The sequence below is a fragment of the Melospiza melodia genome, chromosome 6, assembly GCF_035770615.1.
Source record: "Melospiza melodia melodia isolate bMelMel2 chromosome 6, bMelMel2.pri, whole genome shotgun sequence".
NCBI lineage: Eukaryota > Metazoa > Chordata > Aves > Passeriformes > Passerellidae > Melospiza > Melospiza melodia.
Window position 1 is genome coordinate 72,459,274 of NC_086199.1, and position 27,050 is coordinate 72,486,323.

The 27,050-nt window shown below is 41.2% G+C and overlaps 1 protein-coding gene across 1 annotated transcript; it reads right to left on the reverse strand.

Moving 5' to 3' along the window:
• On the reverse strand, positions 1-26,467 carry LOC134419610 (cytosolic phospholipase A2 epsilon-like). The gene is made up of 20 exons (XM_063159086.1): positions 26,304-26,467; positions 24,689-24,761; positions 17,065-17,201; positions 16,629-16,760; positions 16,240-16,280; positions 15,375-15,417; positions 14,741-14,804; positions 13,234-13,394; positions 13,053-13,145; positions 12,375-12,412; positions 11,560-11,716; positions 10,957-11,093; positions 10,274-10,496; positions 8,976-9,090; positions 8,157-8,294; positions 7,222-7,329; positions 5,927-6,118; positions 5,288-5,454; positions 3,759-3,942; positions 1-2,937 (listed from the first exon to the last, which is right to left on the reverse strand). Exons 1-20 carry the CDS (start codon positions 26,328-26,330, stop codon positions 2,699-2,701), a joined length of 2,469 nt encoding a protein of 822 aa, XP_063015156.1. The 5' UTR covers positions 26,331-26,467; the 3' UTR covers positions 1-2,698.
• Positions 26,468-27,050: the final 583 nt, after the last annotated feature.

A 27,050-nucleotide genomic window follows, 5' to 3' on the forward strand; every position in this document is an offset into this window, starting at 1 on the left:
TTTGGGCTCCTTTTTTCCATGGGCCCACAGGTCCTGCTCCTTCACAGGCTTCCCACAGTGTCACATCCTCCTTCAGGCACCCACTTGCTCTGTGTGGGGTTCTCCAGGGATTGCAGGTGAATATCTGCTCCACCATGGGCCACCAAGGGCTGAGAAGGACAGCCTGCCTCACCATGGCCATTGAACAGCCAGTTAAATAGTTATTTAACAATTGTTTAGCATCAGGGAAATCGCAGCTCCAAAGTCTAGAGCTAGACCTCACTGACCTTCATATCTGCAGGCCTGCTTCTCACATGTTCTCACTCCTCTCAGTTGATGTTGCACAGGGTTTTTTTCCCATTTTCAAACACATTATCCTGGAGGCAGTGCAACTGCTGCTGATGGGCTCGGCCCTGGCCAGAGGTGGGTGAGTCTTGGAGCCAGCAGGCATTGACTCTGCTGGAGATGGGGGAAGCTTCTGGCAGCTTCCTCACAATGGCCACCCTCATGGGAGCACCCTGTGCTGCAGGAACCTGGCCCTGCAGAGTTAGCGCAGCCGTGTCCAGCCGAGGTAGGGAATGACTGGACCACCCTGTGGTGGTGTAACACCAGCCAGAAATTAAACTCTAGATTAGCCACCCCCTCTCCTCCCTCCCGTTCGGTAAGGGAGGGACAAAAGAAGAGATTTATGGGTTGAGATAACAATTTACTGAAAGCAAAAAACAGTGGGATAAGAAACACACAGTAACGGCAGAAATATTAGTAACAAAAGTATACAAAAAGAGGTGTTTTACCCACAAAAGATGTGTTCACTAGCTCAGCTTCTTACAAGGAAGGGAAACAATGGGCCAATCTCTAGGCCTCTGTCACCTCTCCTACCCAAGGGTTCTCTCTGCAGGAATTTTCTCCACAGGAAGTGCTGCAGGGCATGGAGCTGGAGAGAGCTCATCTCAGACATTGGCTGTCAAGGCTGTCAAATGCCTCTGCTTGAAGAAAATCTAGTAGTAGTGCCAGAACTGGCACTTGGGACAAAACAAGTGTGAACCTACGAGACACCATGCCAGTGGCTGAGAAGCTACCTTTTCTGGTTTCCTTCAGATCACCTGAGATTTTAGGGTGCATCACAGATTCTGAGATGGGACACACAAAAGGTAAAGCAGGCTGTACAAGACATCTACAGGGAGCTGTTTTCATTGCCTCAGGAATACGTGTTTTCCAACCAGTATGGGGCTGGTAAAATCAGGAAGGAGCAGGTGCTCACCATCACTGAAAAAGTCAGAGGCAAAAGTCACAGTATCTAATCCTGACAAATATTTCCAACAAGGAACAACAGTTGAGAATTGAAACTGCACCAGAGTTCCTGGGAACCTGCAGAATTTACAAAGCTGTAAATTCCAATAGGATATTGGAACTTTGCAGTCGTGGGAGGACTTTGACAAATAAAATTATATCCTCCCTGGCAGGCATTAAGGAGTCAGTCATAATACCCATTTTGACAGTTCTGGTACCTTAGTTTAAGCTCACGAGCTCAAAAAAACCAGTGAGCAGGATTTCAGAATATAAGGCAGAAATTATCCATGTACCTTGTTGGAAAATTTGTGGACTGAATATACTCTTCTATAGCTCTTGCCTACTTGTTTAGGCTCTAAGGGACTCCTGTAAGGCTTATCTTGGCTGACCCTTGACAAACTCCTAGATGCCAGCATCTGCCTTTCTTTCACAATGTTTCTTTATGTAAAACCAGTAAAAATCAACATTTTAACCAGCTCCAGATCTAGAAAAGAATACCTCTCTCTCTCCAGTTACCTCTAAGGAAGAATTCACCAGAAACAGAAGCTCCACATCTCTCTCTGCTGGACCTTTCTTGGCCTTAAGCGTGTTTGAGTGTGGGATACACTGTGATGCAGTGAGCAGAAAAGTGATATCTTACTGCATGTCCCCAGTGTTCAATTACCATACATCCTGCAATCCCCTTCACATGCTCTCTGATTTCAAAATAGTTCAATACACTGTACTGAACAAGTTCCAGATGATACTAAGCAAAATTGCATTTCAGGGAGATACCTTCAGAACATATATGTGAGGCAGGACGCAGTTGGTTGTGAGAGGAAATAGCAATAGTCCTTCAAATCAAATTTCTAAGTTTGGTTTAACTGATAAGAATAGATGGTCAAAGACCTAAATGGCCACTGATCCATATCTCTGTTGTCCAACACAAATTTGAAAAATTAAACATGCTTCATAAAATATTGATTTCACGACAATTTATGAGCAAAAAGAAGCACCTGGGAAACAAAACTCTTTAAAGGTAGAAGCCCATTTCATTCAGGTTATTAAAACTAAGTAAAATGTTTTAAACTGATACTGCATGGCAATCACCTTTGATGTCTGAAGAGGGCTTTGTGGTTTTGCTACCAATAGTCCCAAGGCCAAAATATTTTGCATATGAAAAAATATTAGCAGCTAGGCACCAAGACCATAACAGATTGCAGACAAGGAGAGCTAATGCTATTTCCCTATCACACACAGCTGAATCTTCATCTTTTGAACATCACAGTGAGATGGTATTAACAACAGAAACTGCTGAGTTTAATACCACAATTCTGGATAAGATTGAGAAGGTTACTTAGAAAGCTATGGCCCCTGTCAAGAATGGTGAAGTATTTATCACAGGTATGCTGTCTTGGTAAATGCTTAGTGAGGGACAGGGAAGTGCAGTTCAAGCAGAGGGCTGTGCCTGTGATGCTGGCTGGCTCAGGGCTTGTTTCTTCCGTGCCACAGCCATGCGCAAGGCCTGAAGAATCATGTTCTCGTTGTTCATTATGTTGTAATTAGCCAGCTTCAGCAGCTTGTTGAAATCTTCTGCTTTCAGCGAGACCTCCCTGGTTGAGTATGGAGAGGAGAAACTGGAGATATCAACTTTGCCCTGTTCCATTTCAGCAGCAGTACGTGTCATGCCTGTCAAGGGAAAAAAGGAATGTGTCTGTATAGTCCCACAGAAATACCATACTTTGATAGGTCAATAATAATTAGGGAGAGATCATAGATGCAGTTACTATGAAGATAAGTGCAGTGCTATGATCTCTGAGAAATCTGCTTCAGAACAAAGCCCATTGGAATAAAACTAGTGTAATTTCCATTGCAATCAGCACCATCTACTGGCCAGCTCATGCACATCATTTTGTGAGGTCACCACTGCCCAAGGCTTACCATGCCCATTCTTTGGTACAACACAAACTGAAAGGAATAGAGATATACGGGACAAGACGAAGCAGAATATTCGTTGGCCTGGATACCATCTTAAAAGCAAAGTCTCCGTCTCAAATAGTAATCCAGAAGGACACTTTATGTACGATTGCTTTGATATTCCAGCATATTAAATCAGCATCTTAAATGGCCTAAATAGTAGGCATAGTGGCCCTTCACAGAACCAGTGATTCTCACCTAGATCTGAGTGTCATAAAACCACACATAATTTGAAAAATATGCTTTGTTCTATTCACAAAAGTAAACTCAGAAATTACAAGAGGAGATTAGTTTCCATTCTTCTAGTTGAGGAACGCATTTCTTCTATTCCCTGAATTGCACCAAGACACAAATAAAAATATGCACAAGACTTCACCAGATTTTGCAGTTTGAATCGTCCCATTTTGCAATCTATTCACTTGTTTGAACAAGCAAACAAGAGTAAAAGAGGTTCTGTTGGGTTGAGGGAAAAACACCCAGGGAGTGGGAATGTTCCTCGAGTCAATAAGGTTACCTGGGTCCTGTTAACTTACCAGGTGCTACATATTTTTGAAAAGTGTCATTCACTAATGGAAAATAAAGCAGCAGAGGAGCTCCTGGGGTGTCTGCACCATCAAACATGTAGCACTCTTTCAGGTTCTTCTCATCATCCGTCAGTCCAATGCAGGGAAATGGAATTTCCTGCTCTGCAAAGTATTTGCAAGCCTGCTCCAGGGGCTGGTCAACAGCAGCAGCACAAGGAACAGAAAAAAGAGCAAAGATCAGACTGCTGCCAAAGCCCAGCAGTTCATGCAAAGTTGCACGAAACAGACTGAGAATCAGACAGCAGAAATAACACAAACACATGCAGCCCCAAGGACTGCTCTTCAGTTGCCTGAGGAACCATTTGGAAATAGTCTTCCAGGAAAGCACCTAATATCAAGATGGCAAAGAGAGTTTAAACCTGTACTAAGGCACATCTCTAAAATGAGAATATGATGTAGAAACAGAACAGATAAATTCAAAACACTTTACAGACCATTAATTAAATGAGAACTGAGTGAGAAAAAATATGCCTCTAAGCAAAACTATATTTGCAGTATAAGGCAGTAGGAGTCCCAGTCCCATTATCTGTTTATATAGCAGGATAACTTGTACATTGACCTCAGTAAACTTTAACAGGGTTTTAAGACCAATCTACCCATGTCTATAACTTTGAATTTTAGAAGTAACATGAGACTTTGAAATAACATGCTCTAGACCTCAAAATATAGCACTAAAAACATTCATCAGAAAGCCCATTTGTGGTGACCAACTTTGTTAAAATATCTAACAAAAAAGTATCACTTCATTTTGAATTAAGTATTTCCAAAAGATTTCAGACTATAAGAAAGAAATATAGTTGAAGATATTATCATTTCCACTGAAGTACAAAGACAAGTATTTTTCATGTGTAATTGCACCATTTAAATGTTTTCCACTTGAAAAACTGATGGAACATTCACCAGTGAACTTTGTAGTTAAATACTAAATACTGCTTTCAAAAGGTATATAACCATCTTAACCAAATTAGATACCTGCAAGAGCAGTAAATGCTCAAGTCTACCATTTAGGGAGAAAAAATGTATTTATTAAAAAAGATAAAATAGAGATGAAGAAACCCATTACTCACTAGGCCATTCTTGCTAGAAAATCAACATTAAAATAAAAAAGGAAGAAAAAACTCATGCATTTATATGCAAAATGCAGATTAAATTCAGCACTTGAATAACAGACATTTCCCAACTATATTTGTGGTGTTAAATATTATATATAAGACCATAATAAACATTGCAGCAAGGCTTTCTTAACTTCACTTTGCCTGTTTGTGTTTCACTGGTGAAGAACTTCGTGATATTTCAAAAGTAATTTGAGAAAAATACACATATTTGCCTCCCTAGAAATTTCCATTCTTTTTCAAAGGTTTGAAAACAGCATGTTACTAAATTCCACTAAGTTCCATGTTTCACAGACACCTGTTTGAAAGTAGTGGAAAGCAAAGCAAAAGCTGTTGTGAAAGAAAATCAGTTTTGAGATTTCTCACCAATATCTGTGATCCACCTGTGTAATTTAAGTGTATGATGACGTCCACCTTCCGCTCTGGTCTCAGAAGGGGTGGGTAACTGGTTTCAAAGAAGAAAGCTGCATCCACCAGCTCCAGGTGTTCAGAGTTGCCTCTCAGGTCATTGGGAGAGGTGTCTAGCAAAGTGTCTTAAGAGTAAAAGATTCAGAGCTATTAGGAAACTGCAAAAAGGCATCTTTCAAGTTAGAAGGCAAAAGGAAGGTGAGCTTCCCTCCCACCCAGGATTTTCCCTTTGCGCCAGAGTAGGTAGCATGCAGCAATCCTAAAGCTCCTTCAGCCTCTCCACTCATATTTTGTTGTGTTTCTAAACCCATGAACTGCACTGAAACCTACACAAAGGTTGCCTTATATGCAGAGCTCCATCCTAGGAACTTTTATTCCTGGGAGGATTTTGAGTACCCAAGGACTAAATAATTGAACATTTGTGTTACTGAAAGTGAAAGGTGTGGGTAGTTCCTTCATTCTCCCTCTTCTCAGTGAGCACTAACAGGAAACCACAAAACACACTCAGTTCTCTTCGGGACATGCAAACATCCCACTAATTCCCAGCCCCTGTGCCTGCCCCAATGAGATTTGTAGGCAGGGGAGAGCCATCCACACCTTTCCATTTCGCGAACTGCTCATGCTGGATGTACTCATTGTGCATCTGGAAGCCCCTTAGGAAGTTGTGGTACTTGGAGACAGCGGGGCGATCCGTCAGGATGTCCCGGAGCGTGGTGGAGAGGCCGCTCGTGGGAGTGAAAACGCACGTGGCCATCTCGTACGGCTTCTCAGGCAGGTCCGGCTGTTCCTCTGCAGACACACACACCACAAATGGCATCAAAGTGAATTATAACCATAGTTAAGCAGAGGCTAGACACAAAGAAAAGAGGAGAAAGGGTCACTGGGTCTTCTGTAATCGTGTGTTCACAGCTCAGCGCTGCGTGATTTTCCCTGTGACCTGCTGTGAGTTTCAGTTAATTTTGTGGCAAAAGTATAAACTTGTGTTTTCTAAACCCTGGTTGATTACACATGGCAAAAAGAATATGTTTCTCATAAAATAATATGATATTGGTACACACTGAAGTAATTCACTTTTCCAAGCAAACAGCAAACAGGGAAAATAATTTTATTAATACATTTTAAGGGATTACGGCTTTTAGGTTAAATATTAAATTTAAAGCTTATTTTGAAAAGCATAGAAAAATTTCAGCATTTTAATTTCTAACTAAATATTTTTACTTTTAAAAAGCTAGATTGCTCTATTTCGTTCAGTTGTGGACACCTGAATTCAACAAAACTTGCAAATTATTTATATAAACTCGAACATAAGACTTTGGGGATATTTTATGAAAACATAGTCCGCAGAAATGTGGCCCAAGTCTATTCACTGACTTTGCTTGAATTTTGTTATGAAGATGCTCATGAGTATTTCCAAGGAGTGGTCTTTCAGCATGGAGCTGCTTCTCTCAGCTGCTGTAAGAGCTCCACCACATTGAACTTGTTTGTTGTCTACAAAGTCTTTCAGATTTTGAGGGAGGGATGTGCTGCGCAGGGCAAGGAGATATTGAAACAAACAATCAAGCTTCTTTCTGGCTAACAAATAGATTACATGAGGCTTTGACACAAGTATTTCTTTCCCAGCTTTTTAAGGACAACACTTTAGAGACCACCATATGTGTCCATCCCTATCTCCTTTACATCAAGGCCTGTCTGATGGTGCTTTTCCTTCTTGTCACAGTCTCACTATCTAAGCAAAGCACTGATTATTCAGTAAAATCAAATAATGTCATTTTTCTGGTATATCCCATACCCAGAGACTGAGAGAAACAGGATGACAGAAAAGCTCAAAAAATGGGAAATGTGAATACAATTGCCCTTTTTAGAGGGGTCTGTAGGAAGGTATTTTGGTTTACCTATTTCAGTCACTTTGTCCTGGGTCCACCTGTGCCAGAAGTCTTCTGAGTTGTCAGCTGCATGCCAGGCATCCAAGAGATTTTTGGAGAAGATACTACTCCACATTCCTAGAAAGTCAGAGAGGTATAATAAGCAATGCAGATGTAAACACAAGTTCTTTTAAAACTGCCTTCTGCTCTTTCCCCAGCTCTTCTCTAACTTGTTCAAATTTCTATTCAATTTTTGTGTAAGTTCATAATCTGTTTCAGTGGTAGACTCCAAATGCAAACTTATTTAGGCAAACTTATTTCAGAAAAAAAGTCCAAGTTTTTCCCTCTCACCGTGTTTTACCTGGAAATATTTTTAATTCAATTTTCATGTTCTTATTTTCAATTCCTTTTTCCTTTCATAAAGAAATATTTTTCAGACAGCTCCTTCTCTGATTGTCCTCTTTCTCACCCCACTGATTTCTTTACAACATTTTATTTGGCTTCCAGAGAGTATCATGGATTTTCAATTTTGAAAAGTTTTCGCAAGCTACAGGAAATGAGTGCCTCAAAAGCACTCACAAAGCTACATGACAACGTCTTTGCCATTTTAGTTTATTTTTCTCTTAGACCAAATGATAAAACCACATTTGCTGACACGGGCAGTTGAATGAGCCTCAGGAAACATAGAATCATAGAATACCCTGAGCTGGAAGAGATCTGCAAGGATCATCCTGGCCATGCCTAGACAACCCCAAGAATCACACCCTGTGCCTGAGAACACTGTCCAAACTCCTTTTGAGCTCAGGCAGGCTTGGTGCTGTGACCACTTCCCTGGGGAGCCTTTCAGCTGACTCACCCTGTGCCTCTGCTGCCTTATGCTGACAGCAGCAGGTTTCTGGGGATGAATCCCTGAATCATTGATGTTTCTATTAAAATCTTGTCACTCCCCCAGGTTGGTGAGTTACCTTGCATGAAGCAGATTCGTGACTCAGGGATCCTCTTCATCAAGCGGCCCATGAAGAACTCGCTGCCGAAATCCTCGGCGCGAATGAAGGCGCCGTATTTCAGGAAGCCCACCTCGTACGGCGTGAACTCCACCCACTCTGCCAACGCATGCACCAAGGTTAGCTCCACTACAGAAAACAGCCCAGCTGCCAGGTTTGGAATCAGCCTCTCAGACACTGGCTCTCATAAGAAAACGGACTCAGCGCGTGTCCTGAGCAAACCCTGCCAACAGCTGTTGCTGAGCCAGCAATCACACTGTCCCCAGGTTTGTGGAAGAACTACGTCAGGGCTGGAGAAAATTCAAATTGTTCTTTATATTTAGTGAGTACAAAGTTTTCTCATGGAAGGTGGACTAGAACTCACATTGACTTCTATTGCCTTTAGCCAGCTATGAGAAACAGAGTAACAGAATAGTTTGGATGGGAAGGACTTTAAAGATCGTATAGTTCCCATCATGGACCAGAACATATACTCAGCAAACTTAAAGGTCTAGTGAATTACTTTCTTGAAGAATTAATATAATCTCTGAGACTTTGTCACAGAATTATGTTGTGTTATTAATCTGAAGTTAATACCTGAAAATAGACAATCGCATGCCAAGAAATCTTAGAAAATATTGAACTCTTGACATGTATCATGCCCAGTTACTCATTACATTTCTGAACACTGCTTCTCTGGGCTTGGAGTGAGAATTTAAAACAATTCATCATTATTTACTGTATCCCCACAGTGTATCTCCCTGGGTGAAAATATAGCTCTTTTTACAATTGAAACATTACCTCTGAAATCTTTGGTGGCAACTTTGTCCTTGACATTAAGGGCAAGGTAGATGGGCAGTGGGTTCTGACCTTGGTTCACTGCCTGACGTTGATCAGAAAGTCTGTGGTGGCTTTTCTGGATTTGAAAAAAAACCCAAAGAGTTAGCTTATAATCAGTTCCTTAAAAACATCAGCTTATAAAGATGAAGACATCATTTTCCTGAATTCGCTCCTAAATTTACTTCCATGTGCTTGAATAACAGAGGACAAGAAAGCAGGAACAACTTCTGTTAAGATAACCAGCCATGTTCAGCTTTCAGTATACAATGACAGCAGTGAATCACTTCACATTCTGTTCTAGCTTTGTATGGTTAAATGTAAGTTAGAATATACTGCATATCTGGGTAATTCAGCTATTATCATATACTTCATCTGTTAATGATAAGAGCTCTTCAAGGCAGCACATTAATGACCCTTCTAATCAAGATTTCTTTTTTAAATACTATATTGAAAGTTAAAATCCACAGAGGAAAAGTCCTTGAGCTGTCCAATACTAACGACTTATACAGGAAATGGAGGTTTTGAGTATACTTCAGCCAAATTAAGTTCTAGCAAATTTTGCTATGTAGCACTGAGGCTGGAATCACTGTGTAGAATATTATATGAAATGAGAGTATTTATTCTTATCTGTTTCATCTAAAAAGTAAACCATGTTTACATAATTTTGAAAATTTTTTCAAAAAAAACTTTCCAACTTTTTTCCAGATATCATCAGTCTGGAGAAAGTTTGGAAAGTTTTTGCTTGTATTGTTACAATAAAATTAGAAATTGAAGATTCTGGGAGATCAAATTCAAAATAGCTGAAAGGCACTCACTGTAGCTAAGATATCTCACCAGCTCTGGATCTATGTACTTTCTTATCACTAAGTCACAAACTGCTGAACACAATGGGTACATCTGCAGTACAATCAAGTTAAGATTGCAACTTGTGCAAATATTGCAGCAGTAGAGAGATAAAATCATAGGATCATAAAAAACACCTAAGAACCTTAAAAATTTCTTGCACAGCAGTAGTGTTAATCAGCAGTATGCTTACTTTTGAGCTAGTCTGAGCATTTCTGGCACATTCCATCACACTTCAGGCTCCAGTGTAGACATACACTCTGTCTCCAAGATATTAATGTAAATAATTGGTGTTCTGCCTATGCACCAAGTACAGTGTTACTGGCCAGGTGTCTCTTCCTAGGGGTATAGTTTCTTGCAATGGTTGTAAATATTAAGTTAACAACTTTATGAGAAGAAAGATGTATAGACATTACCCCATCATTTAACATGGCTTCAATCATGAGCCCCCACAGATCAATAAAAGATGTTTTATGTCCTGCTTGGGTCCTTTGGCTCAGCTCTCTGTAATAATTCCTCAGACTTTTCAAGCAAAAAGCCCCCATCTTGCACTTGGCTGCTTGCTTCCGTGCTTCAATAATTACTTCCCCGAGATCCTTACGCGACCACTCAGCATCTTCATACAGCTTTGTCATTGTCCTGCAGGCAGGAAACACAGTGGAATGCAGGGAGACATTACCAAGATGCTTTTGAAACTCAAAGAAAACCTTGCAGAGTTTTGGATGCATATAATTTTATCTTTTAGTTACTCTTCTCTTTGAGTTTACTTTGAGCAGAAATGAAAGTCTAAAGGCAACCAGAGAAAAATCACTTAATCTGAGATGCAAGACAACAGCTGTCAATGCTGTTTCTGTCAAACAGTAGATAACGATGAAAGATCATTTTCCATAGGATTAAGGATGTTTAACTTCCAATAAAGTCTCCTCTTTTGGTTAGGGATGGATCACGATGCTCAATAATTCTTTCATAGGTGACTCATAGCCCAAAGATGGAAGCAATAACTCAATTGATCACTTTTACCCTTTCTGAAACCGCAACAGAACATAGGCTTTTCTTAACACAACAAGATCCAAACAACAGTATCAAAATGATTCCTCACCATGTTGTGCCAGATGAACCACTGATGTATGAAATACAATCCAGAACACGCAACTTTTGGAGACCCAAAATGCTGCCATACATGGCAGTGAGGGCTCTTATGCCACACCCTGCAGTGGTCACAGCCACTATCGGCACCTGTTTGACACAAAAAAGAGCAGAAAGTATAGATGAAAGAGTGGCATTAAGGCACAAATAATGTCAAAAGATTACAGAAATGCAAAAGCAGCATCCAGACGCTTGCAAGATAAAACGCATAAATTAAGAGATAAAGCAACATTTCTCTATACTGTACATCCCTGTGGGATAAACTAGGTCTTGGCACTTCAGAGAGGATTTTTAAGAAACACAAACCAAACTATTGGTTTGAAATGCCTTCAACTAATTCACTTGAAAGCTGAGTGGAAACACAGATTTTGCTCATCTAAATAGACAGTTTAACTCTCTAGCTGAGACTACACTGGTGGCAAAGTGCCCTGGAGAATGAGCTGATGTTAACAATCCTCACTCCTTATCCAGATGGAGGTAAAAAAATCATCCCTTATCTCCAGGCTTGAGGGAAAGGAGAGAGAAAAATCCCCCAAAAGTGCCCTTAACTAGTTACCTCATGCTCTTGCAGATCTTCCTCCAGATGAAGAACGTCCTTTAGTGCAGCAGCAACTACCTTCTTTCGGTTTTGCAGGAAATTCTGTTCATCTGTGCAGAGGTCAAACCCCAGGCGAGCATCAAGGTTTCTTGGTCTGAAACACAGACCCTGAGTCCTGAGACCAGGGCACAGATATTGTGGTATTATTAGTCACTGTGGACAACTCCAGCTGTGCTTGTGTGTGTTTACAGACCAGTTTGTGGACAGCATAATGTAATAAATGGGGAAAAACAGCATCACAGACAGGCCTCTGCTAATTGCTGTGGCTGAAAATGAGAATGTAAATAGGAAGGCAAAGCAAATCATGACACTATTATGGTGTCTACTACAGACTTCTGGTTTTATTTGCTCATATAATTTATTTTTCAAGTTTCAATAGTGCTGCCATGCATCCTGTAACTAGATACAGGCACTGCAGCTGTGATATTAGAGAAATAGCTACCATACCTTGAAGTTATTTTGTTTGTATAATTCAGAAATGTGATTTCTTTGTGGAGCTGCTTTCTCCATCTTTTGGCACAGTAGTGCACACAAATCAAGACCTCTTGCTGAGATGCGCTAGCAGCTTGGAAATTTGGAGGACAGGGGACCCATTATTTAATTTGCCATCAATTAAAAAGGAGAACGTCACAAATAAAAGCCTACAACCCATGATGAACTCACAATCTGCTGCCATCTGAGCCTGCATCGACCCCCACTGATTTCAAACGAGCTTTGTGTAGAAGCAGATGTCCCCCAGTTACAGAATCAGGTCTTGCTGGAGACTCACTTACCATTCATTTGCCTTTGTGTACAAGTCAATTGTCCTGTCCTGAAAATTGCAATACAGACAGTGTAAGCAAGCTCAGGTTGTTACTCCTGCCCCTCCCTCCCCCACTCCACCTAGGGCCTGAATTTCACTATCTTTGAATTCAGCAATGTGGCTGGAGAATCTGGCCAGCCATGGTCTGGACTGTGAGAGACCTTCACAAGTTCCAGCACAATCTGGGTTGAATAAAAGTAAGCCATTCACCCAAGCTAGGTGGGCTTAGGGCTCTTCAGCTTCTCATAGTTTAACATTCATTATTTGGGAAGGTTGTTGAAAGCTGGGCAGCTGAACCATACACATATGGATGATCTCTATTTTATCTTCTACTTCAGGCATTCACTTTGCAAATATAAGTCCTAATTGCCACGCTGTTAGGGTGCATACTATGTTGATAAACATACACATTAGACATGTCCTGAGGAAGTTAGTTTAAACTCAGAACAGGATTTCCCAGGGCATGCCTGGATCCACCGCAAAACAGAAGAAAAAGTAACTGTTGCACAGTTGCAGAGCGACTGTCATTCATACCTTACACCACAGCATGCTGTGTCTGATTGGAACTGAATCACTGAGCTCTAAGACTAACTCTCCACCGAACTGAGTGCTGTTGGGCTGTTTTCTGCTAAGAAAGACTTGTTCTCACCTCTCCTATTGATATTTTCTCTTGTATAGGAAGCGAGTTCAGAGGTAGAGTCACAGATTCATTCATATCCCTTTCATTTTGACTTGATACAGACTGGAAAAAGGGGTAAGACAAAAATAAACAAGTTACTGATTTGACCACAAAAAAAAAAAAAAAAAAAAAAAAAGTGGTGCTCACGTACCCTGCTGAGGCGTCTGCGCCGCGGCAGAGCCACCGTGAGCGCCGACTGATTGTACTTGATGTAGTGGAACCTGGCCGGGGACGTGGGGCACAGGCAGGAGCTCAGCGTGTGCGTCTGGGTTCCTTCGTACGACCCGTCCACAGTCAGTGCAAACTTTCTCTCTGAAGCAAAAGGCGTCCAAAATTAAGCTCTTCAAAAATAGCGGGTAATTTGCTTGTGCAGTAATGTAATGTATGTTTTCCTGAAGTAACAACATCAATTTGATACCCAAATTACAGGAAGAATAAAGAGACTGAATTATCTGAGGGTTTTAGAGATGGTGTACAGAACGTGTCATGTAGTGACTATTGCCACAGCACCACTGCACTTCCAAATACATGTGATAGCAGATACTATGGCTCTGTTCATTAGGTAATGACTTACAATAATGGTTTGGGGGACACTCTTCTGAAAGTCTGAAATGTGCAAAATACCTTATTATTTCACCAGAATAATGTAGTAATATTATATGCTATCTTATTGCTGAGATACTTTGTAAATTTTGGACTTTGGGGAGTGACGTGGTTTTTTTAATCAGACCACAGTTCTCTTTGATATCAGTTAAATCTCAGTCCCTCTATCATGTTTCTCTTTCCTTCAACCTGTAATATTTCTTTTGAAATATTTCCAACACTTAAATAATGTCTGATGGTTTTTTCCTTTCATGCCAAAAGCATCTGATATATCTGTTGCAGTAATAAAAAAATGGCCTTTGTGTAGAAAGATATCAATCCACAAGGTTCAAGGAGAAATATATTCTGTAAAGCTACACAGTCCAAAGTATATAGTCAGCCTTCAAAAGAATTACCTCACTAAAACATTTTCAGTCACATCTAGCAAACTTTTTCTCTGAACTCAACTGGATCATCCAGGCACTTAAGCAGTGTGCTAGATTGGGGTCATCATGAGATGTTAGAAGAAGATAGTTGAAAAATTGAGTAGGAGGCACACAGCTCTACAAGTATGGGCTTGACATGGCAGTGATACACTGCTTTAAGCGTTCAGTAAATGTCTTTCTCAATATACTGTGTCTTGTGTTTCACCCAGTGGCATGTCTTATGTTGTTACACCTAAAGTATTCTATGAAGTTAGGAGGTAAAAGAGGCCCAATTCTCATTCTGCCCATTACTTTGTCCCAGAATCCAGAGACGACAGGATTTACTTCAAGTATAGGACCCAAAAAACCTCAATTCCTTGCACAAATGCTTTGGAAAATTGTAAATATCTGGCAAGGTGTCACTAAAGAGGAAAATATTTTGTGGGGAAATTAGACCACATGCTCATGTCACCAAATTCAGGAATAATCAGTATGTTTTTGATCAACTACAACCATCTCCACGGGTCACTGGCATCAGTGAGATTTTGTGTTGCGTCCTAAATAATTTTAAGACCAGCATATTCAAGTGTGAAACACGGAGTGCTTCTGCCATTAAGAGGCCTTTGCTCTGTAAGTCAGTGAAAGGCTCACCCATAGTGTCCTTCCTCAGCCTGCCATCGTTCACCTGCACGTCCAAACAGGAAACCTCACGGGACTGAAAGAGACAACAGAGCAAGAGACAAAGGCATTCACTGTCAGCAGAGTTCGACCTCATCCACTACACTCAACCCATGCCCACAGGGCCTTGGGGCACAGACCCCAGGGGAGAGGGGGTGCCAGCCTGTAAACCCACTACCAGGTCTAGGCAGATGGGATTGGACTTCCCCACGGGAAATAACAATGCAGAGAGATGAGGAAAGACAAGGGATCTGCTCGCTCTGCCTGCAGGAATGGCCCTGCAAGGGCCTGCGGGAGGATCAGCCACAGGAGAAGGCTCTCCAAACAGGGTGCCCAGCTCTCCCCGGGCAGAGGGAGGGATGTCATACCCCTGAGACCAGCTCAGTTTAGGCAGAGGTGAGCACTCACAGTCTTCACTGCTCTTAAGCTCTTCCCAGTGTGAACTGGGACCACATGGGACAGCCAATGCCAGCACCAGCTTTAGGCTGTGTGTGTGTTGGACTTGGTCAGTGCCTCCATGCCATCACAATGGCCTGGTACCTTTAACACCAGCTTTGCAACAAGCATTCCCATACAGAAGGGAAAAGGATTATGAAATAAAAATTACCACTAGAACGCCATTAGTAATAATGTTTTCAGGAGGATCTGGACTGAAAGACAAAATGGAAAACAATCAATTCAAAACCAGCACATTCTTATTTTTCTCTTTTACTGACTCTTCTTTAAGCGTTATTTCATTATCTTTTAAAGTCCATCTTTGTACAGGCAGCACAGATAAACAGAATCAGAAATTCCACATGCATATTCAATCCAATTTGTCTCTCACAGGTTAGTCTGAATTTTGCAACATTTGTGGACATCCACCAAACAGAGAAGTTCCTCAGTGTATTAGAGAGGATAATTTTCTGACACACTGAAGACAATGTACACAGATGGCATAATCACACTGTTGCCCAAAATTGTTCAGTTCAAACTGTAGAATCAGAGCTAAAAATTTGCTGAATTCATCCAACATGTCATAAAAAAGGGGGGGAAATACCATTTGCCTTAAAAATCAGCAGCACAAGGACTGATCAACATCTTTATTCTTTCTATAAACTGTACAGTCAGCAAAGAAACAGAAAAAAAACTAGTTATGACAGAGCAAACATCTGGGATCCCACAGTAAAGAGGGGAAACTTAAAACTTCCTCCTATGTAGAATGTGCCTTTCAGCTTGATGAACAGCTGCCATCAGGGATATCTCTATGCTCCCACTAGCACCTGTGCTTGCTTCTCTGTGTGTCTGGATGCCCAGTGTAGATGCATGCATACCAGGCACCATCATGCATTCTTTCTTCATTAAACACTGTACCCAAAGTTACCTTCTGTTCTATTCAGATGTTGGCAGTGTTAGGGGGCTGCAAGTGTGAACTAATTTGTAGCAGTACCCCTGTGTTTCCATCTTACACTTCCAGCTTTCGTCTTACACACCTGCTCTCCATTGTGAATTCAACCTCCAGCTCCTCTTTTCCCTGCAAAAGAAAATTAAGGTAGTCACAACAGCTTGGTATCCTGTGGAGAGAGATACCCTACAGGAATCTGTGCCCTTCTGGGGTCTCTATAAACCTTTTGTTGCTTCACATGCCACAGACCTAATTTTCTTCACGTTGTACCTGAAATACTTCTAGTATCATATACTCCTAGCATCTTATCCACTAATTTAGCTGACTCCTAGTGTAGGCCTTGCAGGACAAATGGAATCCATACTGCAGGGCATCTTGGTGACTGCTCCCCCCTGCTCTCTCTTGGCATGTTCTCCACACAAGCATATTCTCACCTGACCACGCCCTCTTTACTTTGTCTTTGAATTTTATCCATACCTGTGGATTCAGCTGGAAACTTAGTTGAATGTTTTCTCCAAGCTGGATTTTGGAGACATCAAAGAAAACAGTGAGGAGATGGTCATCTTCAGTTACTTTGTCCTCATCACAAACTTTAAGCTCCAGAACGTTCTGGGGAAAAAAAAATGAATAAATATGAAGGGTTTAACAAATATAACATGCTACAGATATTTCATTTTAGCAGAAGAATCTTGGGAAGGAATGAAAAAACAGAAATATTGCAGTTGCTCTCGGTGTACTCTATTGACTGTGCGGGCAGATACAGTCTTAGCAAACCATCAAAATATAAATAAGTACAGTAAGAGAGTGTGGATACTGCACAAAGGATCTCAGAAGGACCTCAGAGGGGAAGGACTATATGGTGTGCATGGTATCTGGTAAGAATAGCTGTTGGAGGTGTCTGGAGCAGTCTTACCTTAACCTGGCTCTGAATGGTGAAGTGAAAGGTCTCGTTCCATGTTGGGTTCTTGCTGTTCTGGACAGTCTTGGTGCGGAACTGCTGCACTGAAGCTGTTGGCAGGCTCAGGCTCACATAGCAATCAGACTGACTTACTGTTGAAGACAGGAAAAGCAGGAAAGCAATGGTCCAATGCAACAATCTAGTCCCCCGTAAGGTGGGCATTTTTAATCTCTTAATGTACACAAAGCAATACATAGAATTCAGGCCTGGCATTAGCTAAGATACCATCAGGCTGCTGCTAGAAAACCATCTTGCATTACTATTGTGAAGGCCTGTGAGTGTGTTCTTCTTAAGAGCTACTATTTTAGAAGTCCCGTGGGGAAAAAAAGTAAACAATCAAAATACTCAGTTGTGTTGCTGAAGAGCCATCCATACACACAGGGGCACACAGAGTAGCCTCACAGGGCTGGCCACCGTGGACATCAGCAGCTGTGACAGGGGCTGCACATGGACAGAGACCAGCTCCTACACATGAACATGCCTTTCTATGTCCAGAGTAGGTCTGGATGTAAGTTCTGTCCTGTCCACTTCCTGAGCATCCTTTCTTTCCTCTAGGACCTCTGGCTGCCAGCACAGAGGAGGCAAGAGCTTGTTTCATTTAAGGTTCCCATGAAGCCAAATTTCTGTCACAGAAGGCACATCTTCTGCCAAGGCACCTAATTTCAGTCTGCTTTTTTCCCCTTATGAAAGTTAAAAAAGGAAACACTCAGGAACAGTGTTTTAAAAGAAAATATAAAAAAAAAAATTCAAGAAAAGAAGATTAATCACCTGTGGAGAAGAAAATATTGAATTTAATCTTCTCTAAAGATTATAGGAAAGGCATTGAAATGTCAAACAGTTTGATGGATGACATTTGCTTTGAGAAGCAGCTGTACTGGGGCAGAGTTTTCAGCAATAAAGCTGTATTTAAAAAAATGTATTGCCTAATGTCACTATTTTCACCTACATCTCTGTGCCTCAGCCGGAGTGGCAAAGGTATTTGCAACACTTCATGTACAGGTGGAAGCTTGTCTGTACTTCCCAGCCCAGAGTGAGCTGACATTGCTTCTTTGCACAAAATTGCATTGCTCTGCTGTTTCCATTTGGGGCATGTACAGGTCGTAAAGTTCACCTGTTAATTTTAATATTTCCAGATGTAGCGAGGGCAGCTTCAGTGTTTTTATTTTCCTTTCTCTGCTGAAGTGGCCACTTGTAAAGTGCAGCTTCCCACCTGAACTCCACGTAGGAGCAGCAGTCTGCAGGGCTTGCACCATCAACAAGCACTTTCATTCTGAGGTCAGAATAATCTACTGACAAATATATTTGTCATCATTATTAGGAAATGAAAAAGCAAGCATGAATCATTAGATTAATGATCTTGTGGACCCACACTCAAAAGTCAGGGATGGTCTCCCTACAGAACATGATCTCTTAGTTACAGACAACAACCTACACAAGTGCCAAAGATAGCATGGGGAACATTTCCATAAATGCCAATCCCATTAGTAGATTTATGTTTCTTCTTTTTGTGATACCACATACTCAGGCATTCCTGCCATCACATCGCAGACACACCTTCATCTGAACAGCATCTGAATAGGCCTAACTCCTGTCACCCTTCATTTTACTATCAGACTTGACTTTGGGAAATGAAAAATAATTTACTTGACTCCCCATGTGTACCTCACTAATTAACAAAATCCGCCTTTTTTCTGTCCCTGATTTCTCTGAGGCTTAAGTCATGTTTTCTGACTAACTCTGAAGGAAAGAAGAGTAACTTTGACTGATGAAATAGTTTTTGTATCTATTAAGATATTTGATTTCTAAGAACACCATCAAAACACATAGCAATCTAATAATTCTAAAACTCCCAAAATTCTGTGTGCATAAGGAAATGTCCCTACAAAAATCTTTTTTGGCACTTGGGAAGCCCTGACCCATATTAGCACAGGTTGCTGTTGGCTCATGTCACCACTAGGAGAAGGATCAGAAGGATCCGAATGGGTAAGTCTATGGGTAAACCAAAGTTTATTTCATTGACATTTCCCAATTAGTAACACATGCTCTGATTTCATCTGTTGCAAAGAACGCAGTAGTATTTTGAAACTCCATTAATTATTTCTTGGTCACTGTCTGCTACTGCACTGCATCATCCACCTTTGAGAAATAACTACCTGTCAGACAACAGAGCCCTGACTTCTTGTTTAATCTCTGACTTTCTCTGGGAGATTTCTGACAGCCACTAAACAAGCGTGCCTCCCTCTTCCCATATGCAAAATGCATTTGGTGATGCCTTTTGCACCTCAGAAGTGTCCTCTGTAACCTAATTACCTCTTGCTTATAAATTATTTTCCAGCTGTTAAGAGGGAGGCATTTACAACACCCAGAAAACTTTTTTACACATACCGGACACCTCAGGCTGGTGTTCTGCCTGACCACCTCCAGTTATAAGCAGGTGTGTGTGTGTGAGAAATAGCACTCCACAGCCTGTCCTGTGCCCTGCCTGGGGGTCTCACTGCAATATCCCTCTGCCTTTGCATGCACACACACACACACACGAGGCTCACACTGCCAGCCACGTGCGAGCAAACCCCCAGCACCCTGTGCGTCAGCCTAACCAACACCTGACTGCAGCAACCGAGCTCTGACAGGGTACACACAGCACAGCATCACACCAGGGGCCTCTCGGGTCCCTCCCCTCCACCGTGACACATTAACAGCTGTCACACATGCTTGGGATGGCAGCCGTGGTATTCCTGTGGGGCAATATCCGGCCAAAAGAAGGTGTGGCAGCAGGTATTTATGAAAGCATGGTCTCCTCGGTCCACTTATTGCACTAAGTGTCTAATTATCTTCCAGGATAATAGCAGGCAGGACTGGATCTTAATTGTGTGTAGGAAGCATTGCAACAACATGACCCATGCTAAAAACACCATAGCCACAGCCCCATGCTGCATCCCAAACAGCAGGACACCCACACAGCTGGCTCAAGCTGAAATCTCACCTGCCTCGTTGAGAGCTCAAATTTAAGCAGGGCTCAACCAAACGTTTTCTTTTTAATTACATCTCCTTTTTTAATGTTAGCAGATGCAAGCTTCAGCCCATCTGTAATCTGGGCAGAAGCCTCAAGCATCCTTCTCCTTATGGACTGCCTTTAGCTCCTCGCTGTTTCTGGGAGGTAGATTTTTCATGATACTTAAGGTTTAGTTTTTTCTGATTGTGCTGCTAAAAGGACCTGAACCAAGAAAGTGGTCTCAAACCCTGTTTGCCCAGAGCATCTCCTTGACCTGGTCTCCCTGCACTTGGATCTAGTCAGGTCACAAAATATAAGCTATCAATACCAGGGGAGAGGAGCATTTTTCTTCTTTTTCTCCCACTTCATAGCTGAGTAGGTACCTGGCTAAGGGCAGGGGAACAAGTCAGCAGCACTGTCTTCCAGAGGGCAAAATACTAGATAATTGATGGCATTGAAACTTTTAATACCATCTTTTACATAGGAATGTGGGCTACTTCTGTGGCCTTCCAGAAGGCAATTTACAGGCAGCCTTATCAGAATTTGTTCAGTCCAAGGAGATCAGTTCCTGTCCCCAGGGAGCATTCAGTATTCATCTTGTAATAGGTAAACTTAAAGAAAAAGCTTTCACACTTTCTCCCACCCTCCCCTTAACTCTGGGTGGAGCACCCTACAAGTATCCCTAAAACTATACTTATGTAATATCATTTACATCCCTCTTTTAAGCACTCCTTTGTTGAGATATTGCTAAACAACCTTGCTTGTTTGTCTTTATCACGCCACATCCTCTGATTTTATAATCATATTTCATGCAGCACCTAGAACAATAGGCTGCTAGTGTGTAGTTGCCAGTGCTTAAATGGTGAAGTAAGTAATAAATAACAATGAAACAATAACAATAGTGCAAGAGCAGAACACCAGAGGAAGTCTACATGTTACTGCAATAAATATCATGGTAGAACACAGTTCCTCAAACAATAATGTATTTCACATACTATAATTTTTTCCTGGATCTCAAGGGACTTTAACATGAATTGATCTCATATGTGGCAGAGTTGCTACTGCAATTCTGTAAAAAGGTTTTGTTGAAAATATAAAATATACTTAGTTGTTTTATAAAATATAGTACCCAAATTTGTGTTATATAAAAGAAATCCAAAACTTGAAGTTTCCAAAATTAAAAAGCATAGTTAAAATAAAAACCTATAAAAGCTTAGAAAAATATAATTTTCTTACTAAGAAAATGATGAATAATATTTTTAACTCTATACTGGTCAAGGTCCATTTAGCCAAGGGCCCACATTCAATGTCCACTGAGGGGTCTTGGGCAGAAAGCAGGGAGCGATGGCTTAAAATTCCTCAACTCAGCATCCCCATGCAGTAGCCTACTTTCACATTGTTTAACCCTTAACACTTTGTTTCTTTGCTTTTCCATTTGTTAACTCCACTTAAAGACTCAATTTCTCTGCAGCATCTTGGTTTTTAGTCCCCTTGCCCACTTTTTTTTTTGGGAAGGACCTTTGGTCTTATCAAGGATGGACATCATGTCTCACACTTATAAATGGGTGTCTAAGGAAAGTGTAAGAGAGAAAATATAATTTACTGCTCTCTCAGTCCTCACAATTTATGATATATAGACTTCCTGAGCCTACTTTAACTGGATTTTCTTTTTTCCTCTATGAACTTGTCCAGACTCTGCCTGCAACCTGCATGAGCTTTGGCATTTGTGGTGTCCTGCCATGGGGCACTCCCAAGCTGAAGCACATGCTGTAAAAGCCGTGTCCTCCTGTTTGTCCTGGAGCTATCGCGGTTGCCCAAGGTGAGCAGCTGATCTTGAAATCTGCAAAATCTCAGGAGACAAAGCTGTGCGTTTCAGGGTGGGTTGGATTGGTGCACATCCAAGCCTTACCCCATTAGGGAACCAGGATGCTGGCGGGGGACACACCCAAATCTGGGAACTGGCAAGCAATCACAGGTCCAGGAATACCAAGAAGCCCAATGGGCCTGATGAGCTTGTGGGTGTGCTCAGTGAGAAAGGGGAACGTGAAGAGCACAAACAAGGCACTAAATTCGCATGTGTTATTAATGATATCAGATATGCATTAATACACAAGTGGAAATTTGTGTTATAAATTACACACTAAGGGATCAGTGGGAAGGGCGCACTAAAAAGATTCGGGGTTTAAAAAGCAAAAGGAAACCCTTTAAATTGTCTTAGTTAAAAATACTCTCTTATGCACTGAACTCCTATTAAAGGTCTTTTACTATCTATTCCATAAGAAATGGTAGTGAGGTTTCGAGATTCTCTTGTTATGGATTAATTTTCCCATCTCTATTACCTAGAAAACAGAGCAGATAGACAAATAATAAAGTTAACCTGCAGCACCAGGTTGGGAGACCTTTTAAGCACTGGATGACTATTAAACAAAATGATCTGAAAACTCTACAGAAACCTAGTGCAAGGTTAGGCACAATGGGCAAGAGATAGAAGAAGCCAATTTAAAATGTCAAAAATCAGTAAGGTGAATCAAAAGTAGGTGACACTTGCAATCTTGCTCTATCTATAAAACTTTGCAAGAAAGAGAAAGTAATAAAAACAGGGCTGAGAAAATGAAGAATGAGAAAAAGTGTTAAGAAAATGGTCCTATGAGAAGTCCACTTTGCTGGTGATGGAGGACGTGTGCTTCTGAGTTTGTAAGACTGTGTCAAGCTAATCTCTAGAGAATTGTAAAGATGACTGAATCAACTCAAAAATACTCCCCTAGTTTTACACAAACCAGCAAAATTTTGTTTGCATTTTTTTATCTCAAGAATCCCGTTTGCTGCTTCTCAGTGGAAGTCCTATAAAGTTATGGACATGCAATTTGCATTAGCTTTTACATTGTCAGAAAAACTAAGCAGAGGTTAAATTAATTCATTTAAGCTTTTGAAATATAGGTTTATTTTATATTATACAGAGCCTGTCATTGAACTCTGTGACTTCTGTATGTCTGGCTGCATAGAAAATATGTCCTCAAACAGTTTAAATGCAAATCTTTCTGATAAACACAGCTAAAAATCTTCACACTCTGTAAAATTAAACGTTACTGGAAATAAGCAGCTGTCAGTCAAAACGAGATTTAACATTTAAATATATAAGCAAGGCAGTGCTACCTGACTGGTATGATTTTCTTTTCCTACACAATGAACATCCAAAACAAATATTCACCTTTTGCAAGTGTGTGTCCTCGGTTTTTTGTGCAAAATTTTTCCGCTCCAAAAATCACCTCTCACACAAACTTCTCCTTTAGAAAGCTCTATGGGGGGGTGGGACATGGCTTGGACTGGGAAGCAGAAAAGGCTGAGCATTTCACTCCCTGTCCCATGCCCTAGAAACTTTCTAATATTGAATAGGACACCATCAAAACAAAATAAACTCCACTCAGAAAAAAAAAAAACCAAACAGCCTAAGGATGAAAATGAAAAGCATTGATCTAGATGAGAAAAAGGTTGAAAGGAATGTTGGTAAGCTCATTGTCATGCAGCCCTCTTAATAGAACATAATTACATAAGGGAGATATCTAAGCGTTGCAATTTTTCCACACCTCTTTTTTCAGCTCAGTGTGCATGTTTGTACATTCAAATAGGTTTTAGCTGTAGGAAGGGATTTTTCTCCAGACTATAACTGACCTTCAAATATGCTTTCCATGCTGTAGAAGTAGTCTAGTCAGAAGGTTCACAGGGATTCTTATTCCCCATACATTCATCAACAACAAAGCATCTTACTGCTCTTCACTAAAAATCAGAATGAAAAACTCTTCTTCACATATCTTTGGTCTCTGTACAAACTGTTGCAGAACTTGAAGCAAATAATGTTGGAAAGGCACAAAAACATCTTGTCCTGGATCTTTTTAAGTGAACAACTTTAGCGTTGTCCTGCTCATATAGAAACTTTCTGCGTTCAGACCTTTCTATGTGTATAAATGAACAGATGCAGGACAATCAGCCCTCTTCTCAGATAAGAGGACATGGTTGTCATTCAAACCATTTTTTCTAATGTTTTGCAGTTATGATATTTATGGACCCTTAATAAATATTTGCATAACTGTAATTCTTGGGCAGTTTGTAAAAGTTTTTAAGAATAGAAAAAGCTAACTGTGAGCCATGCTTATTGCTGAATGAAATTTGATAATCCATAAGAGGTACCAAGTGTGCAGTTCTGAGCTCACATCAAATATTCTTTGATAGGCCCAGGGTTACACAGGGTGGACATTTCTGTAAGAAGGAACCATGGAAAGAAAGCTTTTATTGCAATCTTTCCTGTGAATAAAAGAACATTTATTTGCAGATTCAAATATGAAATATTTTATGCAATCTGTGCAAACATGTTCTGCATTACAACTGGTGCCTAGACTTCAGTGTTATATGGACAAAGTTATAAGAAAAACAATGTCTTCTAACTGTGTTGCCTCATCTTCAGCATACCAGGATGACACATCTTCTATCTCTCTCCTTTTAAATGTAGTCTGTAGTGTTTGTGTCACTTGATATATTCAGAGTAGTTTTACAAGCATGAGGATGCTCCAGGGGTATAGCCAAGATACTCACACAAGTCTGCTTTCCTGGCATTTTTCATCTGTATTATTTTTACAGTGAGCAAGTTGCATGGAGATGGTTCTGTCTGTTGAAAAGCACACAAAATGCATGGCATGAGAATGCAAAAAAGGAAGAACAGAAGTATAGCACGAGATAGAATTGAATCAGTGTTTCAGTTCCAAGCAACAACAACATTTCTGAACTGAGGTTCCTCCTTGTGCATTGCTTTCTTCCCAGAAGGTTTGTAGCCAAGTGTGACCACTGACCAGACCTCTGACATCCTCCCTTGTCCATTCTGAGAACACTTGTGGTAAACCTTCAGCTTGAGGTATCTGACTCTTACAACCCAATCTCATAGAAAGGGGTGATAAAGAACCTTGCCGTGTTATTAATACAGCTGACACACATCTTGGTCTGAGAAAATTCACAGGATGTCATATATATCCATTATATTTCACAACAAACAATCTAGCAGGGCAGGAATTAGTAACAATATCACAGTGTAATGATGCTGCACATCAGTTGATTTTTTAGCTACATAATTACATTCTTATGTCTGATATAGAGACATAAGTGATGACTTTTAAAAAATGAGGACCTGGAAAGGGCCTTCCAGAGACTATCCCAAACTTCTCAGGAGGAGTGAGTGAAAGGCACAACTCTGTAGTTAATTACTTCTCTGTGAATAATTCAGCTCACTCAATCTTCCTTTAAGCAAAGCTCTGAGGAACGTATCAAAGGAAATGTTTGCAGCTTTCGGCACTTAAAGGGGACTTTTAAACAAGAGGGAGAGTGACTCTTTCCACAGCTAGTTATACGATGAGAAGGGATGGTTTTAAACCAAAAAAGATATTTTGATCAGATATTAGAAAGAAATTCTTTACTCAGAGGTGCTGAGGCACTGGAACACTTTGCCCAGAGGAGTTGTGGGTGCCCCATCCCTGGAAGTGCTTGAGGCCAGGTTGGATGGGGCCTTGAGCAGCCTGGGGTAGTGGGTGATATCCCTCCCCCTGGGGCTGAGGTTGGAGCTAGATGATTTTTTAAGATTCCTTCCAAACCTTTTTATTATTTTGGGAAACCACCTAAACCTAAAGGTGGTTACCAAAAGACACTTAACAAACCTGTGAGGAAATGCACACTACCTACAGAGCAGGGAGTATCACTGCAACAAATACATAGATCAGTATATAACAGTACATTACCATTCATTCCCTTATGCCCAAAAACTGCCACACTTTTAAAGAGAGCTATATTAAACATCTCATATAGTATTAGTTTCCTTACTTTCCCTATGCATTCATTGACATTAGTGATAACTCCTTATTTTTCCTCTGTGCATTGTTTTGCCTAGCCCAGTTAGGTGGAAGCAAAAAGGTATTTTTTTTTAATTAATTAGGAATCTCCAAAACAATAAATTACTACATCAATAAAGTTTTTGCATTCCTGAAGGCCAGAACACAAAGTAGTCACAAAACCCAGTCAGAAGGAAACCCTGCTTTGCTCAGGATAATCCTCAGAGCTGAAGGTACAAGAGGTGAAACATCAACATCCCCTCCTGGAGCAGGTCCCCTCTGCCCCCAAGGCAGCTTTCTCAGCCCATTGCAGAGCTCCTCTTGCCTTTTCCTACCTGGCTCTTGCTGTAGAACAGCCCCATCGTGGTCCTTGCCCGTCGGAGCCAGGTGTGAAACGTGCTAGTGGATGGCTCTGAAGGAGCCTCCGGCAGGCAGCTCCTGTGCTTTAAGCGGCCAGGAGCCGGCAGGCAGGTGTGTGAGTGCCTGACTCAGCGCAGCCTCACCCCGCCACCGCCACCTGAGCAATCCCGGCTCCTCCTCCTCTTCCTCATCCTCTCCGCCCGGGAGCGGGGCGCGCACCTGCACCAAAGCCCCTGCCTCTGGCGCTGCACAAGGGAGGTCTCTGCACTCATTGTGAGAGGGAAATGAAGACTCAAAAGTGATTTTTTCCCTTCAAGGTTACAGGCACTGGGCAAATGGCTCGCGCTTTTAAGCATCCTCATCGCTTTTTTGAGGAGAGCACAATGCTCTTGCCCACAGGTGAGCTGTCAACCTGCAGTCCCTTGCGGGGTAGTGACTGGCAGCAGCCAGGGACCGGGACTTTGGCCAAGGGCATCCAAACGGACCAATGTGCATACAAAAAGCCTTTTTATAGCTTTCATTGCTTTTAGGGAGTCGGTGTTCTTTGCTTAAAGACACATATGAAAGAAATTTTGTCATCTCCGTCTCACCTTCCATTTTGCTCTGTTCAGGCAGTAAATTGTCTCTCAGCCAAGCAGATGTTGCAGTGACAAATACTGCATGAAACAATTCCCCAAATCACCTGTGGAACCTGTGAGAGAGTTTGCCTTGTAAGAAAAAGT

What these genes read in the sequence shown, in the direction of transcription:
- LOC134419610 (XM_063159086.1), bottom strand. Translation starts at nt 26,330, where the DNA reads ATGGGGCTGTTCTACAGCAAGAGCCAG. An exon ending in GTTTCCAGCTGAATCCACAG is followed by an intron (nt 16,281 to 16,628) that starts GTATGGATAAAA and finishes TTTCTTTTGCAG; the next exon opens with GGAAAAGAGGAGCTGGAGGT. An exon ending in TGCCACCAAAGATTTCAGAG is followed by an intron (nt 8,295 to 8,975) that starts GTAATGTTTCAA and finishes ATGCGTTGGCAG; the next exon opens with AGTGGGTGGAGTTCACGCCG.